Source organism: Phascolarctos cinereus, unplaced genomic scaffold (genome assembly GCF_003287225.1).
Source record: "Phascolarctos cinereus isolate Bilbo 61053 unplaced genomic scaffold, phaCin_HiC Scaffold_726;HRSCAF=1367, whole genome shotgun sequence".
Lineage (NCBI taxonomy): Eukaryota > Metazoa > Chordata > Mammalia > Diprotodontia > Phascolarctidae > Phascolarctos > Phascolarctos cinereus.
In genome coordinates this window covers 263,269,781-263,287,354 of record NW_027556098.1, presented here as the reverse complement: position 1 = coordinate 263,287,354, position 17,574 = coordinate 263,269,781, and the positions used below count along the sequence as shown (strand labels likewise).

The 17,574-nt window shown below is 39.4% G+C and overlaps 1 protein-coding gene across 1 annotated transcript in view; it reads left to right on the top strand.

Annotated features, from left to right (window-relative positions):
• Positions 1 to 17,574, top strand: part of LOC110195885 (potassium-transporting ATPase alpha chain 2) — a 31,199-nt gene that overhangs the window by 8,561 nt on the left and 5,064 nt on the right. Inside the window, exons 8-18 of the mRNA XM_020968815.2 lie at positions 173 to 441; positions 1,527 to 1,725; positions 1,903 to 2,012; positions 5,424 to 5,558; positions 8,968 to 9,160; positions 10,508 to 10,683; positions 12,186 to 12,322; positions 13,690 to 13,840; positions 15,343 to 15,511; positions 15,626 to 15,780; positions 17,282 to 17,405. Of these exons, the coding sequence (XP_020824474.1) occupies positions 173 to 441; positions 1,527 to 1,725; positions 1,903 to 2,012; positions 5,424 to 5,558; positions 8,968 to 9,160; positions 10,508 to 10,683; positions 12,186 to 12,322; positions 13,690 to 13,840; positions 15,343 to 15,511; positions 15,626 to 15,780; positions 17,282 to 17,405 (1,818 nt within the window). The remainder of the gene's footprint in view (positions 1 to 172; positions 442 to 1,526; positions 1,726 to 1,902; positions 2,013 to 5,423; positions 5,559 to 8,967; positions 9,161 to 10,507; positions 10,684 to 12,185; positions 12,323 to 13,689; positions 13,841 to 15,342; positions 15,512 to 15,625; positions 15,781 to 17,281; positions 17,406 to 17,574) is intronic.

The following is a 17,574-nucleotide window of genomic DNA, read 5'->3' as shown; positions in this document are numbered from 1 at the left end:
TAGTTGTACCCAATAAGCCAACACTTGATCTAATATTATGTAGTTCTTCAGATCAGGACAATGCCTGTTTGGCAGCTTATGTAAAGCCAGAGTATGAAGACAGAAGCTCAAGCAGCCTGTGCCCCTTATAGGTAAGATCTCCTGGAACATCATTCATATACTTTCTTTGCAGGAACAGCAACTGGCATGGTCATTAACACAGGGGACCGGACTATCATTGGAAGAATTGCCTCACTGGCTTCTGGTGTTGGGAATGAGAAGACACCCATTGCTATTGAAATTGAGCACTTTGTCCATATTGTGGCAGGGGTGGCTGTTTCTATTGGTGTCATCTTCTTCATCATTTCAGTATCCATGAAATACGCAGTCCTACAATCTGTCATCTTCCTCATTGGCATCATTGTGGCCAATGTACCAGAGGGTCTTCTGGCTGCTGTGACTGTAAGTCCATGATGTGATCTATGCACTCTGATTTGATCCCTTTACTCTGTATGTCATGGATCTGTATGTTACAAGTTATCTCTATGTTTTAAAGTGAAATAGTTTCCCCATGAGGGACAATAATGAATGTTTTACATAGATTGGGTCTTGGAGGATCAAATAGGATTAATCAGGATAGTTTCAACATTGGAAATGCAAGATTATAAGGTATTAGTCTTCCTTTTTAGGAGATCTGTTAAAGTAAGCTTAAGTATTCATTTTTCTGCTGTACTTTCCCCTAGAAACAAGGCAAAAGATGCAAAGAAATTGTAAATCAGTCTCTATAATGGTCTCTTACCTGGACTCAACTTGCAAACTGAGGTTTAAGATAGTGGACACTAGAGTGTCTTTGAGATTTCTGAGTTCAACAGAAACCAAAAGATTTTGAGATGTCAAGTTTTAATATGGTACATAATAGCTCCTTGAAGACCCAGAGGATGAGATGAGTACTATAGGATGCCCACTTTGACACAAGTCAGTCCAGCAGTCTTACAGTCTTTTTGGAGAGGTGCACAGTTGCTGAAATGGGTCTATGACCAAATGGTTTGCATCCATATGGTATAAACATGATGACTTTGCCTTAAAAACTGAATCACTGGGGATCACTTTATTCAAAGGAGGAAAGAACCAAAGTTGGGGTTTTGTTTACCTTTAATAAAAACTCTCAGGGCAACTAGGTGGTACAGTGGATAGAGCACCGGCCCTGGAGTCAGGAGGACCTGTGTTCAAATCCGGACTCAGTCACATAACACTTACTAGTTGTGTGACTCTGGGCAAGGCACTTAACCCTAATTGCCTCAAAACAAATAACAATAATTAAAAAAAAAAAAACTCTCTTGGCATTGTTCGACCAATAGCCTACCAAAATTTTCTACATAACAAGCATGACTATTTATTTTCCCAAAAATTCATCCAGCCACAAATATTGAGCATGGTTAGTCATCAAAGATGGGTCAAAGTGTGGTCTCTACATTAATGGTTAAGCAAAAGTCTTCTAATACTCTGATTCAGTAGCATTCACATTTCTTTCCTTCTTTCATTTCTAGGTGAGTCTGTCCCTGACAGCAAAAAGGATGGCCAAGAAGAACTGTCTGGTGAAGAACCTCGAAGCAGTAGAAACTCTGGGCTCCACCTCCATCATCTGCTCTGACAAGACTGGGACCTTAACACAAAACAGAATGACTGTGGCCCATCTGTGGTTTGACAACCAGATCTATCAGGCTGATACTAGTGAAGATCAGAATGGTGAGGTTTTGGAAGCAATTTCAAGGTTGTGGGACTGAGCAGGGAAGTTAATGCCAACCCTGATAGGGTGAGCAGGCTGTTTCTGAGATCTGTTTGGACCCTGTGGATATACAAACTCATTCTCCTCTCCCACAGCAGTCTTCTATGTGCTACATCATTCTTTCTCTTGCTTTCTAGCCCAGATCTTCGACCAAAGTTCTGCAACCTGGGCCTCCTTATCCAAAATTGTAACACTGTGCAACCGAGCTGAGTTCAGACCAGGACAGGAAAGTGTCCCCATCATGAAGGTAGGTCTTCTGCTCATTTTGGTGTGATATCAAAGCCAATCTCCAGGTCATCTTGATGTCTTCCATCCCCTTCAGCTGTACTGCTACTTAATGAGATGGGAAGAAGTTAGTATATGTAAGAGCAAGTTTGAATTGCCATCATGTTATCTAGTCAAGTAACAAAGTAGTACTTTGGCTATATTCTACTTTGCTTTGTAGAGTCACAGGAAAAACCAAAAGAGCTCTCAAAATACTGACTTTGAGATTTTGTGTTGTAGTAGTTTGAACAAGGCAGCTAGGTGGTGCAGTGCATAGAACCCTGGGCTTGGAGTCAAGAAGACCTGTGTTCAAATCCAGCCTCAGAAACTTCCTAGCTATGTGACTTTGGGCAAGTCACTTAACCTCTGTTTACCACTGAAAAAGGAAATGGCAAACCACACCAGTTAGTCTCTTTGCTAAGAAAACCCCATGGGCAGGTGTCCAAGGGGTCATGAAGAGTAGGACATGACTACAACAACTGAAAAAGGTTACGGTTCATTATGGCTCTTACTGAGTAGGACCCAGAATACTGGATCAATATTTTGTTACAGGAAAATTTATGATCTTGCTCTCCAATGTTGAAACTATGTAAATTAAAAAAAAAAAAGAAACTATGTAAATTAATCCTATTTGTTCCTCCAAGACCAAACTCATCTAAACCATTGAATTCAGCACTTCCTAAGTATTTACTCCAATAAGCACTAAGGGAACAAGAGCTTACTTTCTACTGGGGGAAAATTACATGTGCAAAGATAAACATTAAAAAAAATTAAGTGGGAAGCACTAGCAACTGGGGGAATAAAAAAAGTGTATCTTCTAATGAGGGTATTAGGACTGAAAATCACAGGAAACAAAAGGCAGATAATAATAAGATAAAAGAAAATAGCAGGAAATAAAAGGCAGATAATAATAGTAAGAGGCAGAATTGAAGAGAGTGTGGATCTCAGCCCTGAGAGCCTGTCAAAAGCAAGAACATGAGAGGTAGAATGCTGTTTAAGGGGAGCAGTAAACAAACAGTCTGCTTTGGTCACAATGACTGCTAAGAGTAGTAATGTGAAATCAGCCAGAAAGGATAGGTAGGATAGAGAGCCAGGTTATGAAGGGCTTTAAATGCTAAATAGAAGAGTTTATATTGTGTACTAGAATACAATAGGGAGCCAATGAAGCTCTTGAGCAGAAGAATGATAGTCACAAATGAACATGGCCTTATGTAACCTATTTTATTTCCTCAACTTCTGCTTATCTAAGTTGGTGTGATAAGGAAAATGTTTCTTTATTATATCATTCAGAAATGTCTGAAATCCTAAATTGAATGGAATGCCCCAGGTAATTCTCTAAGACTGTAGTTGTATAGCAGGTTTGCCTACAAGACTATTTTATGGAGAACTCTCACAGAGCAAGTGCTCACATGATGGGCAGAATAAGTGATACAAGGACACTCTCAAGGTCTCTCTTAAGAATTTTGTGGTTGATTGGGAGACATAGGAGACACTGGCACAGGACCTCCCAGCGTGGTGTGCCCACATCAGAGAAGGCGCTGTGCTCTATGAGCAAGCAGAATTGCAGTAGCTCGAAAGAAAGGCGAGATGTGCAAATTTAGAGACATCTCCACTCCAAATGTTCATATGGACTATTTGTGCCCAACTTGTGTTAGAGCCTTCTAAGCTTGTACTGGTTTGATCAGCCACAGTCAGGCATACTGTGGGTACATTGACCCTGATATAGTGATGTCATTTTTGGTCCTCTTTGAATATGAAGGACAACCACCATAACAGATGCTTATCTTCATTAGTAGATAGGATTACTTACTTCAAAAGAATCACAGGTTTAGGTTTTTTTTTTATTGTACTAATCAGATTAAATCTAGAGCTATTCTTCTCATCTAGGGTATCCAGCTGTGAACACTGGCGTGCTAGAGTATACTTCATTCTCTCTGTACTTCTTGCCAGAGTTGCTATGTTGAAATTGCCCTAGTTTCTCCTCTTACTTCCTCTCCCACTCTGCTCTGTTGCCTTTTATTGTGCATTTCTCTTCTGCCTCTCACTATGGGTATGTTTCCAAAGCTTAGTCCCCAGGCCTTTCGGCTTACCTCAATATTAACATCCAGTCTTATCTAACCCAAGTTTCAATCCCATATCTATCCTCCAAATAATTAATAGATCTTGCCACCTAGCCAACCCACTCTCACCTACCCTGAAAGCAACATATCTAAAAGCCAAGATTAAGTTCTTCCACTTCTCAGTGAAGATACAAGAAAAATGAATTCGATAAGATAATATGATTAAGCATTGAATTGTGTTTTCTAGACAGTAAGTTTAAGGGGACATCCACAAGAACTGGAGTGGTTGAGGTAGGGAAAGCTTTCTTTCATGGTGAATGTATATCTCCATTTCTCAACTTTAAAGACAGAGATCACTTAGTTCAATTCACTTATAATTTGAAAGGAAATTTAGGCTCAGAAAGGTTAGAACTTGCCCAAAGATACAGAACAGATGCACAGATACAGAGGCAGAATACAAGCATCCCTGTCTAAATTTCCTTTGTGTCTCTCAACACCACATTCTTTCTGCCACCCAAGCCCTAATTTTGGAGTCACCTTTGGCTCTCTCCTTCATTTCCTATATCCACAAGATGACTGTAAATTTTTTTTTTCTCTGTAAAATGCCACTCACCTCTAACTGCTTGGGTTATGTCCTCATCACCTTTTACCCAGACTGTTATAGCAACCACCTAACTGGGCTTCTGGATTGTAGATTTGTGCTATTCTAATCCTTCATACATCCCACTGCTAGACTTATACTCCTTAAACTTTGTTTTCCCCACTCTTCCTTCTGTTCATTCTTCAGTGGTTCCTTAGTCTATTATGTTATCTAAATTCTGCCTGGTTTTCAAACCCCTCTGTAACATGGCCCCACCTTGCCCTTTCTAAACTTGTTTCTCCACTATTTTACAGCTTTATTCAAGTCTACTTTAGTACTGTCTTGAACAGCAATGTGCCAACCTTGTTTCTTTCTTCATAACTCACTTTTCCCCCTTTTTTTTCTACTTCATTTCTCCTTTCTGGCATTTCTAGGCCTAGCTTAAATGCGCCATGAAAGAAAACTATTCCTACCTCAACTACTCCAGCACTTTTTGATCTCTCCTTTCTCTAAATTTATGGTCTAGAAAACACAATTCAATGTTTAATCATGTTATCTAGTCTCATTTATTTTTCTTTTATCTTCAATAAGATTAGAGACTTTGAGCATCCTCTTCTCCTCTCTCTCCTATTACCTCCAATACTTAAGCATACGGCAGGCAGGCAGTAAATACATAGGTTAATTTTAAATGCCATGGAAGAGCCAGAATGTGGTTATGATGACTTATTTGTTTTAACCTTTTCTTTAAATATAGAAAATTATAGTGGGAGATGCTTCAGAAACTGCCCTCCTAAAGTTCTCAGAAGTCATCATGGGTGATGTAATGGAAAGAAGAAAAAGAAACAGAAAAGTGGCTGAAATCCCTTTTAATTCCACCAACAAATTCCAGGTGGGTTTTTCTTCATGACTAGGGATCTTATTTCTGAGCCCAGTGATGTTCTTATCTACAAATTGGTAAATGCCTTCACAGGTCTGGAGCCTGAGGAATATGGGCTAGTAATCTCTGATCAAGGCCACTTTGGCTTTTGTTTTCCAGAAGGATAGCGGATAAAGAAGGATGAGTCTAAAATTTATAAGAACACAAGCCATTCCCCAATCGATAAATGGTCAAAGGATATGAACAGGCAGTTCTCAGATGAAGAAATTAAAGCCATCTATAGTCATATGAAAAAATGCTCTAAATCATTATTGATTAGAGAAATGCAAATCAAAACAACTCTAAGGTACCACATCACACCTATCAGATTGGCCAACATGACAAAACAGGAAAATGATAAATGTTGGAGAGGATGTGGGAAAATTGGAACGCTAATACATTGTTGGTGGAGTTGTGAAATGATCCAACCATTTGGGAAAACAATTTGGAACTATGCCCAAAGGGCTACAAAAATGTGCATACCCTTTGATCCAGCAATAGCCCTTCTAGGGATATATCCCAAAGAGATCAAACAAATGGGAAAAGGACCCACATGTACAAAAATATACACAGCAGCTCTTTTTGTGGTGGCAAAGAATTGGAAATTGAGAGGATGCCCATCATTTGGGGAATGGCTGAGCAAGTTGTGGTACATGAATGTAATGGAATACTATTGTGCTATAAGAAATGATGAACAGACTGACTTCAGAAAAACCTGGTTGATGCTGAGTGAAGTGAGCAGAACCAAGAGGACTTTGTACACAATAACAGCCACGTTATGCAATAACTAAGAATGTTAAACTGAACCCTTCTCAGCATTACGAGGATCTAAGACATCTCCAGAGGCCTCGGGATGGAAAATGCTGTCCACATCCAAAGAAAGAACTATGGAAGTCGAATCGCTCTCACTTAATTTTACCTTAAGTTGAATTTTGTTTCATCTTTCTGATGGTTCCTCCTATTGGTTTTAATTTTTACTTACAACTTCACTAATGTGAAAATATGTTTAATGGGTATGTAAATGTAAAGCCTATGTCAGATTGTGCGCCGTCTTGGGGAGGGTGGGGGGGAGAAAAAGGGAGAAAAGTTTTCAACTCTAAATTCTGGTCCTCCAGACTTTTTGTTAATTACATAATAAATAATGAAGAGGGGGAAAAAAAAGAAGGATGAGTCTAGAGAAACTAGGGTGTGGGTCTCCCTGCAATTATCCATCCATGTATACTGTCTCAGTTTCTGGTGCTGAGGGATTGGGGGGGGGGTCTAAGTTTTTGTTACAATATTGTTTTAGAAACAACTTTAAGTGAATAAGTCATTTTGACTATTATAAATGCCCAAATTAACTACAAAGGACATATGAAGGAAGATACTATCTGCATCCAGAGAAAGAACTGATAAATAGAAGCATATATAGAATGATTTTACATATATACATATACATATTTATGTCTAATGGTAGCCATCTCTAGGGTGGAAGAGGGAGGAGGGAAGGAAGAAAAGAAAAAAACAAGAAATTTACAAGTTAACTTTATTATATATTTAAAGGAATAGCAAATTGTACATAATAGATTTGCAGTTTCATGTACAATCTTTTTTTAACTATGCTGTGTTATGGAAATGCTTGTTTTATTCCACAAATTAAAAATAAAATACTTTTTTTTAAAAAAATCTCAAAAGACAATGAAGCAGTTAAGACTCCACATTAGGTAGAGACAAATAAATACCCTTTCTGATAGCATGTGGATAATCTGTGGACAAACCAGGATGGTTCTAGATTTAATCCCATTCCATGCAGTTGAGCTTCTAGGAATCTATGGGGTCTTCTTTGCCAATATCTTAGGAAATCAGCCTAGTAACAATTGGTGCTTTTACTTCAGGAGTGTCCAAAGGCTGACTGCCTCTGAAAATCACTCTTCAGAGTCCAAAGTGTTGGGGCAGCTGGTAGTGTGAGAAAAGTCTAGTTAATGTTACAAATTCCACTGTGACTTTCTTGCTCAGTCTGGAATAAAGTGGAATTGAGCAGTAAAGAAAAAAACTCTTTCCCCCTTCCCAACCTTCCTCTCATACAAACATACACTTTCTTTCCAACCTCCTAAAAATATACTTAATTAAATGAGTTTAGGTTGATGTTTACCTTGGTGATACTGTTCTCCCAGGTGCTGGTCAGAGAGAATAACATGTATGTAAGATTTTCTTCATTGATAGTGGGCTGAAAAGAAAGCCCCAGGTGAGTTTAACTTGACTAAAACCTAATGGAATTTAAGTCTCTGGGTTCCCTGAATTTCTTTTTCTTTTTTCAATGTTACCTCTCTTGACAGGACCCTGTACTTCTCTCCTGTTTTGGTTAATGTTTAGGAGACCCTGATGGAATATAATGAGACCAGTGCAAGTATATCAGCGTGCAATTCATTTCATGGATAGAAAGAAGCAGAGGGAATCTTTGCTGGTCTCAGTTCTCTATGCCACATAGAAACAATGTCCAGCTCTAATATTGGGACTATGGACCTAATGCTCAATGTTTATAAAAACAGCCTGAAACCTCGAATAGAGGAAGGAATTGCAGAAGTAGATATCTACTGCTGCTCTGAAAACTGTAGTAGATAAACCATCCCTGGGCATGAAATTCAGTGGAATTTATGCTGCCACCTAAAAGGACCTTGCTTCATCTTTAAATTTTTTAATTTATTACAAATATCCTTTTTTAAAATTTTGAGTTCCAAATTCTCTCCCTCTCTCCCACCTCTCCATCATCCACTGATCAGTCATTTTTCTAATGAGATATTTCACATTTTCTTCTATTTTTTTCATTCTTTTGTCTTGTTTCTTGATGTTTCATGGAGTCATTAGCTTCTACTTGCCCAATTCTAATTTTTAAAGACTTTCTTTAGTGAATTTTTGCATCTCCTTTTCCATTTGGCCTATTCATTTAGCCTCACTGGGCTTTAGGTCTTTCACTGTAAAATGAGGAGCCTGGACCATAAGGTCTCTAAGTTCCCTTCCAGCTCTGGCTCCTTGATCCAGTTAATGGAGGAGGTTTTAGTACACACCAAGGGCATCAATATGTCTCTTGTTTCTGCTGCAAGGAAGTGAAGTGTACAAAGAGGAAGAGATGATTTTCCTTCTCCTGGCATGTGGCTAGTTGTGGAGGAGCTCTTCAGGCCTCTTAGAAGTAACAGTAATAAGGGGCAGCTAGGTGATGCAGTGGATACAGCACTGGCCCTGGAGTCAGGAGGACCTGGGTTCAAATCTGACCTCAGACACTTGATGCTTACTAGCTATTATGACCCTGGGCAAGTCATTTAACCCCAATTACCTCACCAAAAAAAAAGTAACAGTAATAGCGACATGCCCCATTTAACACATTCACTGCATTCTTTCCTCCCAGCTCTCCATCCACGAGACAGAAGACCCTAATGACAAGCGCTTCCTCTTGGTGATGAAAGGAGCCCCCGAGAGGATCCTGGAGAAATGCAGCACCATCATGATCCATGGCCACGAACAGCCTCTTGATGAAAGCACAGCAGAGGCCTTCCAGACTGCATACATGGAGCTGGGGGGCTTAGGGGAGAGAGTGCTGGGTGAGTTGGCCTGGGAAGGTGACAGAGAAGGGGCCACTAGGTACTACTACATAAAGGATTGAAGTTGAGAAAATGGACAGCAAGTTTATTAAAAACAGTGGACGGTGATTTCAAGGGAAGTAAATGAATATGCATTGATGAAGTTTGTATTTCTAAAGGACATTGGAGTTTGTGAGGAGTGAGGATGGGGGAAGAAAAAAAGCATATGGTTGGTGCTTAAACATATTCTTAAAAACACTTCAAAGATCTTTGATTTTATTAATGATCCACTATTCCTTAATGCAGAAGCTATTAATGAACTCATGGTTTCTTGACTGAATACTCTATGCTTTTTTTTAATTTTTTTAATGGTTGGGAACCAATTTTGTTCATGTGGGGAGTTCCCAACACAGAAACTTCTGGGTTTTTCTGCCTGTCAAAATTTTATCACCATGTAATCTCCTTTAGTCGATCAATACACATTATCAGGCTCCTACTAAATGCTAGGCGCTTAGCACTAGGGATACAAATACAAATAAAAACAAAGATAGATTCTGACCTCAAGGAGCTTAAAATCTAAAATCTAATAGAGAAGACAACATGAAAGAAAGAGGGAAAGGGGGGGGCACTCAGGGGCATAATGGAAAGTTCTAAAAACGTCCCAAAAGTGGGGAAATGGGGAGAAAAACTCTGCCTCTTTAAATAGAGGCCCTGGAGCCCATGGCCCTACCCTCCAGTCATAGGGTCCAGTCAGAATAGCTGAGGGTATTGATAAGATATACCAGGAAGATTTAATCTTGCAGCATAATAAGATTTCCCAATGATGAGACTGGGGAAGGATGATATGCTGGAGAGTTCTTAAGAAGCTCAAAAGTATTGCATTGTAGCTACTGGGAAATGGTGAGATTTTTAAACATCACCTTTGTTTAACCCAAGGAGGATGGCTTTTAGGAGCTGTCCTACCTGAACTTTCAAGTCCAGGCCTCAGTTTCCTTATGTGTAAAATTGAGGAGGTTGGACTAGTGGGCATGTAAGGTCTCTATCAGTTCAAATACCTGGGATTCTTTGACCTAATTTTCAACCTGATTCAGGAATGGCTTTTTACAATATCCTAGAACTAGACAGATACTCCTTGTGATAATCAGAGGATTCTATCCTGTCCCTAATAAGATTCCTTTCCCACAAGTATCTACTGCGTCTTTTTTAAGGAAGGTACAGGGAAGGGACTCAAGTTTCCATTCAAGAAAAAGAACTTTGTTGCCTCAATGTGCTTGTATGGTACAGAAGCATGGTCTCTTTTATTTTTTATCTTCTTCCTGTTCTTATTAATGCCTTCCCCTGCTTGTTCCCCATGTGTATCTATTCCAGGTTTCTGTCATCTCTACCTGCCAGAAGACGAGTTTCCAGATACCTATCCCTTTGATGTAGAGACCGTGAACTTTCCCACCTCTGACCTCTGCTTTGTGGGGCTACTATCATTGATTGATCCCCCTCGATCCACTGTCCCTGACGCAGTCACCAAGTGTCGCAGTGCTGGCATCAAGGTAGGGTTCCTTTTCTCTACCTCTTGTAGTCCTTCACTGGTTCAAAAGATTCTTCCAGTAGGGGCAGCTAGGTGATGCAGTGGATAGAGCACCGGCCCTGAAGTCAGGAGGACCTGAGTTCAAATCCAGCCTCAGACCAAACACTTGACGCTTACTAGCTGTGTGGCCTTGGGCAAGTCACTTAACCCCAATTGCCTAAAAAAAAAATGAACAAAAGATTCTTTGAGGAAGTTTCGTTTTACTATAAAGTCTTGTCTACCAGTCCCATGTATTTTTCTTTCCTCTTTTACATTTGAGAGGCATCATGACAGAATAAAGAAAGAGCTGGCCTTAAAGCCAGAAAGACTTAGGTTCCAGTCCCTCCTCAGATACAACAGACTCAGGTCCTACATTGATATATACTGGCTAAGTGACCCTGGACATGACACTAATAACCTCTCAGTCCTGTAGACAACTCTCTTAAGACTATAAATTGCAGAGAAGGGGCACCAATCTGCAATGATAAAGGGCATTTCCACATTGAAGAAATTACAAGTCCAACCTTAATCCCTATTCTTTTTAAGTTGACTATGTCAAATTTTAAGTGATTGGTGCCTTTCAAGACATCACAAAGAATTCTGTAGAGAAGTTTCTTCTCACTACAATTATTGTTTAGCTAACATCTTGATACCCTACTTTGGTGGAGTGGAGACAGCCACAGTAATGATTGAATAATAACAATAGCTTACATGTGTAACACACTTCTGTGGTTTGCAAAGTGCTTTACATAGATTATCTTATTGAATCCCATTATATTTTCCCCATGAACCATGACAAGCAATGAAAAGACAAAGGAAAGACTATTTTTTAAATCCATGGTTGCTTTTGGTGGATTGGCATAAGACTCTATGCCTAAATCCATTTATTAGCTCTCTGATTTTGGTCAAATCTCTTAACCTCCCTGAAATTCTGTTTCCTCATCTAAAAAGAGGATTAAATACTTTACAAACCTTGAAGTGTCATATAATTATAAGCTACTGTGGTTAAAGTGTTGAAATAAATAGATACAAAATAGCCTTTTAAGCTATAACGTACTATATAAATCCAAGGTAACAGTAGCTTTTAGCATTTTCTCAATTCTATTTCTTTGTAATTCTTTGGAATATTAAATTCCACATTTATGCATGGTTTTAAAAAACAATCAAAGACTGTCCCATATGTTTTTCCTAGAAGGACAAATAAGAATAGCACCAGAGACAAAGGTTTCCTCTTTTGAAGGAGGAAAGAATCAACAAACACCAGAGCAAGCAGATATGTATGGGAAATGTACTAGTGCTGGTCTTTTCCTGGGGGAAGAAAGACACATATCACAACTAAAGGTCCCCCAAAGAGGAAAATCTGTCATTAGCACTGATTATACCCTACCAGCTCTTGGTTCAGACAAGAGCAGTCGTGCTCACTTTTCCATCTGCTTTTACTGGTCCTGCTTCTCATTGGTTATATCTGTTTCTCACCCACTTCAGGTTATCATGGTGACAGGTGATCATCCAATCACAGCCAAAGCTATTGCCAGAAGTGTGGGCATCATTTCAGCCAACAGCGAGACTGTGGAAGACATAGCAAACCGTCTTAATGTTCCGGTGGAGCAGGTTAACAAAACGTAAGAGCAGTGGTGATGTGACTCTGTGAGTGAGCCAGCCCCCTTTGATTCCAAAGAGCTGAAATGTTTTGGGGCTCACCACTTTTGGGTCTGTAGCCTTTTAGGCTGCCACTGAGGTGTTGTTTATATACACATATACAAACACACAATTACTTTTCCTCTAAAGAGTTCAGAAAACCACCAAAAATGTTATTTTTATCTAATATTAGGTCCACGTTAGAATTAAAAAGGTGTTCTTAACATGAGGTTCATGAATTTTTTTTGAAAAAAAATTTAATAGCTGCATCTCAATATAAATGGTTTTCTTTGTGATCTATTTCTTTCATGCATTTAAGACCTTTATTCTGAGAAGGGATCCATGGGCTTTGTGTTGTTCAGTCATTTTCAGTCATGTCCAAGTCTTCATGACCTCATTTGGGGTTCTCTTGGCAAAGAAACTAGAGTGCTTTGCTATTTCCTTCTCCAACTCATTTCGCAGAGGAGGAAACTGAGGCAAACAGGAATAAGTGGTTTGTTCAGGGTCACACAGCTAGTAAGTGTCTAAAGCCAGATTTGAACTCAGGAAGATGAGTTTCTGACTCCAGGCGCTCTACCTACTGCACCACCTACCTGTCCCCTATGTTTTGCCAGACTGTTAAAGAGGTCTATGACACAAAAAGGGTTAAGAACCTCCTTGTAAAGGTTGTTTCCCCCACCTAAAATGTAATTACTTCTGACCTATACTTCTAAAAATTCCCAATTTTGTTCAAGATTTATCTCTGCTGCCACCTCCTCTGTGAATCTGCCTGTGCTCTCACCCTCCTGAAATCACTTTTCCCTTTGTGTCTTTGGTGCCAGACATACTACCTTCCATATAATTGGGACTTAATAAACATTTGTTGGATTGAATACAGAATAATACATACCCGGATGAATACACAAGCAATACACTAGGAGGCTCAAGAAAGGAAAGAGTCGCCACCAGCTAGGAGAAACAGGGAAGGCTTCATTGAAGAGATAAAATGTTGCTTTGGGATTTTGAAGATGAGTAGGAATTCAACAGGCAGAAGATAATGGTAAGGGAGGTCATTCCAGTCACAGGGAACAGCCAGACATTCTCACTGCCAGCCTTTTTGAGGTCCCCTGTATAAGGTAGTATTCATTACAAGGGCTCCAATGTGAGTCCCCTGCTAGCCTCTGTTTCACATCTAGAATGGAGACGTCAAAGCCTATTACTAAGCTAGGCTTCTCTATTTTGCAACAGTATAGGAAGCATTAGTGAAGAAGTGAGGGACTAGTCACCTTGTTACCTACTGGGCTTCTCAGTGCAGAACAGTCCCTCTGCGTTAGTCCTTTTTGCTAAGTAGGCATTGCTTTGGCCCTTCTAGGGAGGCAAAGGCAGCTGTGGTCAATGGAATGGAGCTGAAGGAGATGAGCCCAGAGCAGCTGGATGAGGTCTTGGTCAACCACACCGAAATTGTCTTTGCAAGGACATCTCCTCAGCAGAAGCTGATCATTGTGGAGGGCTGTCAGAGACAGGTGAGTGATGATGGAGGCGGTACTTACCAAGGTACCTGACGCATAGTAGGTGCTTCTCAAATGTTTATTGACTGACAGGCACCTGGTGAGTCCAAGTCAGATACCTTCAGACTGCCATTTAGTATGGCTTTGTTAGAACAGAAAGCTCTTTCCTAAAATACAGCTGAGGTTCCCTCACAAGCATCAGGAAAAGAAATGGCTGGTTCTTTCAAGGAAATTCAACTGAATTCCACAAGCATTCATTAGGTATTTACTATGTTCAAGGCCCTGTGCCAAGCATTGGAAATAGAAAGAAAAAAAGAACAATAATTATAATTAGCATTTATGTATTGCTTTCTATGTGCCAGGCTTTGTGCTAAGAGCTTGATAAATATTATTTCATTTGATCCCCACAACAACCCCATGAATTAGGGTTATTCTCTAATTTTTGCCTCCATTTTTATAATTGAGGAAATTGAGGCAAACATATGTTAAGTGACTTGCCCAGGTCACACAGCTAGTAATCATTTGAGGCTGCACTTAAACTGTGGTCTTTCTGACTCCAAGCCCAACACTCTAGCCACTGTGCCACCTAGCTCCTGGGGCATACATATATTTGACTTCAGGAAAAAGAAAGTTCCCTATATTCCATTTCAATATCAAGTATATCCTCCTGTCCTTAACTTTTAACATTATATTTAATTTTTCAATTCACAAAAAAAACTACTTCTCTTCCTCCCACATTGGTGAAAAAAAAAAGAGTCAAAAACTGAAAACAAAAATTTTTGTAATAAACATGCATGTTCAAACAAAGCAAATTCCCTCATTGTCCACGTCCCAAAAAAAATCTCATTCTGTCTCATTGACTCTACCTGTCAGGTGGGGAGCATGCTTCATCATCAGTCTGCTGGAATAGTGGTGGATCATTGTGTTGATTGAGCATTTCAAAGCCTTTTGTCTTTGCACTATTGTTACGTAAATTATTTTGGTTTTGCTCTCTTCACTCTATAACAGCTCATACAAGTTTTTCCAGGTTTTTCTGAAATGGTCCCTTTCATTATTGCCATTCCACTCCATTATATGCCATTACATTCATATACCACCTCCTTGACTTGGAACAAGTTTTCTTCTCTTACTGTTTAAAGAAGACGGTGGCCCATCTAATGGTCATTCTCTAATTTATGAATTCTCTTTTGAGTGAATTCATTTGGCTGGGCTCAGATGCAGAGACAACCAAAGGAAAAATAAGAACGTGTGTTCAGTATTTTATCCCTAGAGCTGGAGATGCCCATCTCTGTCCTCTGTCGCGTTATTATCTGCATTAGTTTAAAAGAAGCTCAGTGAATGCTTATTTCATATCACATGGAAACATGACCCTTTTCCCAGAAAAGACTCTTGCAGAACATAAGGTCATCCTATCTTTGAGAGAAGATGGAGGATATTATTTTTATCAATACTCAAATCACTTGGGTACTCCTTGAAGTTACTGGATTTAAAGTTTGAATTGCATGTTGTTCTTCCAGGATGCTGTTGTTGCAGTGACAGGGGATGGTGTTAATGATTCCCCAGCCCTGAAGAAGGCCGATATTGGGATTGCCATGGGAATTGCAGGTTCTGATGCAGCAAAAAATGCAGCAGATATGGTCTTACTGGATGACAACTTTGCCTCTATAGTGACAGGTATAGAGGAAGGTAAGTAAAATACCTTCCGTACAAGGGACATCTTACAAATGCATTTACAGAGTATTGATTTAATCTTGTGGACGAAGAGCAGTTTTTTTTCTAAAGAGAACATTCTCCTTACAGGTCGCCTAATCTTTGATAATTTGAAGAAAATCATTGCTTTCACCCTGACCAAAAACATCGCTGAGCTTTGTCCTTTCCTGATCTTCATTATTGCTGGGATCCCCCTGCCCATCGGTACTATCACCATCTTGTTCATTGACTTGGGCACTGATGTTGTAAGTAGATTTCCGGAGTACCAAGGAATAAAATAAATAAAGCATCAATTGCCATAAACTTTTGGGACCATTTTTTCCCTTCTGCATTTCCTTTCTTCTGAAGAGACTTAGATGACTTGTCAAGACACTGATCTTATTACTCTATCCTGTAGTACTAGGGAATAAAATACAGTATCAGGTGTCATAAACTGTTGGGACCATTTTCCCTTCTGAGTTTCCTTTCCCCTGAAGAGACTTAAATAACTTGCCAAGAAATTGGTAATATGGGGCAGCTCGGTGGTGCAGTGGATAGAGCACTGGCCCTGGATTCAGGAGGACCTGAGTTCAAATCCAGCCTCAGACACATAACACTTACTAGCTGTGTGACCCTGGGCAAGTCACTTAACCCCCATTGCCCAACCAAAATACAAAAAAAAAAGAAAGAAAGAAATTGGTAATAAAATCAATTCTCTCTTGAATGGAGCTTTCCAAACCATTCCTGACCCTCAAAAACTATGTGTGGTCCATTATCTCAGGTTCCTTATCCCTGAATTGGGAATAATGATCAAGGACCACGAGTGAAACTACTACCAAAAAGAGTCTTCCCAAAGCTTAGGAGCCTAGAAATGTTTAAGAGGCCCAAGAAATATAGTAGGATACAGCCCCCTAACTAATCCAAGGCTCTCTTAATTCAATAAAAAATAGAATGTTCTCAAAGATGTCTTAAAACTCTTAAGATGAAAATACTGCCTTTACATAGGAAAGTTCAACTAAATCTTCCCTAGTTCAAAGAGAAGTATAGACTTACTAAAGGTATGTATAATGGAAACTAATGAATGGAGTAATAAATGGACTGAAAGAGGGAAATATGGCATTATTCACCTTTCAATGATCCTTTGTTTTAATGATAAAATGCTAAAAAATAGGTCCCTGTACTTCCTTTAGTCATCTTTGCATCTAGGTTCAGTCAAGTTAATTCATAGGCTCATGGATCTAAAGCTGGAAGATTAGCAGTCATCTAGTTCAATGTCTTCGTTTTATAGATAAGGAAACTGAAGCCTAATGATTCATACTCTGACACACCAGATAGACATCTTTAGGCTGAGATTCTCTAAATCTGCAACAGACAATAATTAGAGAATAGTAGAAGAATAAGCAACGTTGTTGAGTTCAAATTATTCATATGGTTTGGGAATGAATAAAGATTAAGTAGAGGATAGAGAGCAAATCAGAGACAAAGCAAATGAAATGGCCCTCGCCAACCTTCCTTCCTTTCTTCTCTATAGTCAGTAATATACTGGGTTGCTCATACATTGTGGCATGGTTAGAGATCTGTTTGTTTTGAAACTAATAGTAAATGATTTGTTGTTTGAGGACTTGAAAGTTTTCTGGCCAAGCTGCTTCCAGAGTCTTGGGATTCATTTATTCTCTCTATTTTATTTTCTCTCTAAATATTAACTGGCTGTGTTGTAGCTACAGGACAGTGGTGACAGTGTTTCACTATGTTCTTTCCCTTCCATAGATTCCTTCCATTGCCTTAGCCTATGAGAAAGCCGAGAGTGACATCATGAACCGGAAACCACGCCACAAGAAGAAAGACAGATTGGTGAATCAACAGCTGGCTTTGTATTCTTATCTGCATATAGGTATGCTGAGATCTCTGTCATGTGTTATTTTGGTATCAAAGGTCTTCTGGGTCCCTATCCCCTAATGAGTTCAGAGAATGACTTTTTGTTTTTTTAATGAGTGGGGACAATTGGAAAGACAATACCTTGAACTCATCAGAGCTCCTAAATTCTTAGCATGTTTCATGTG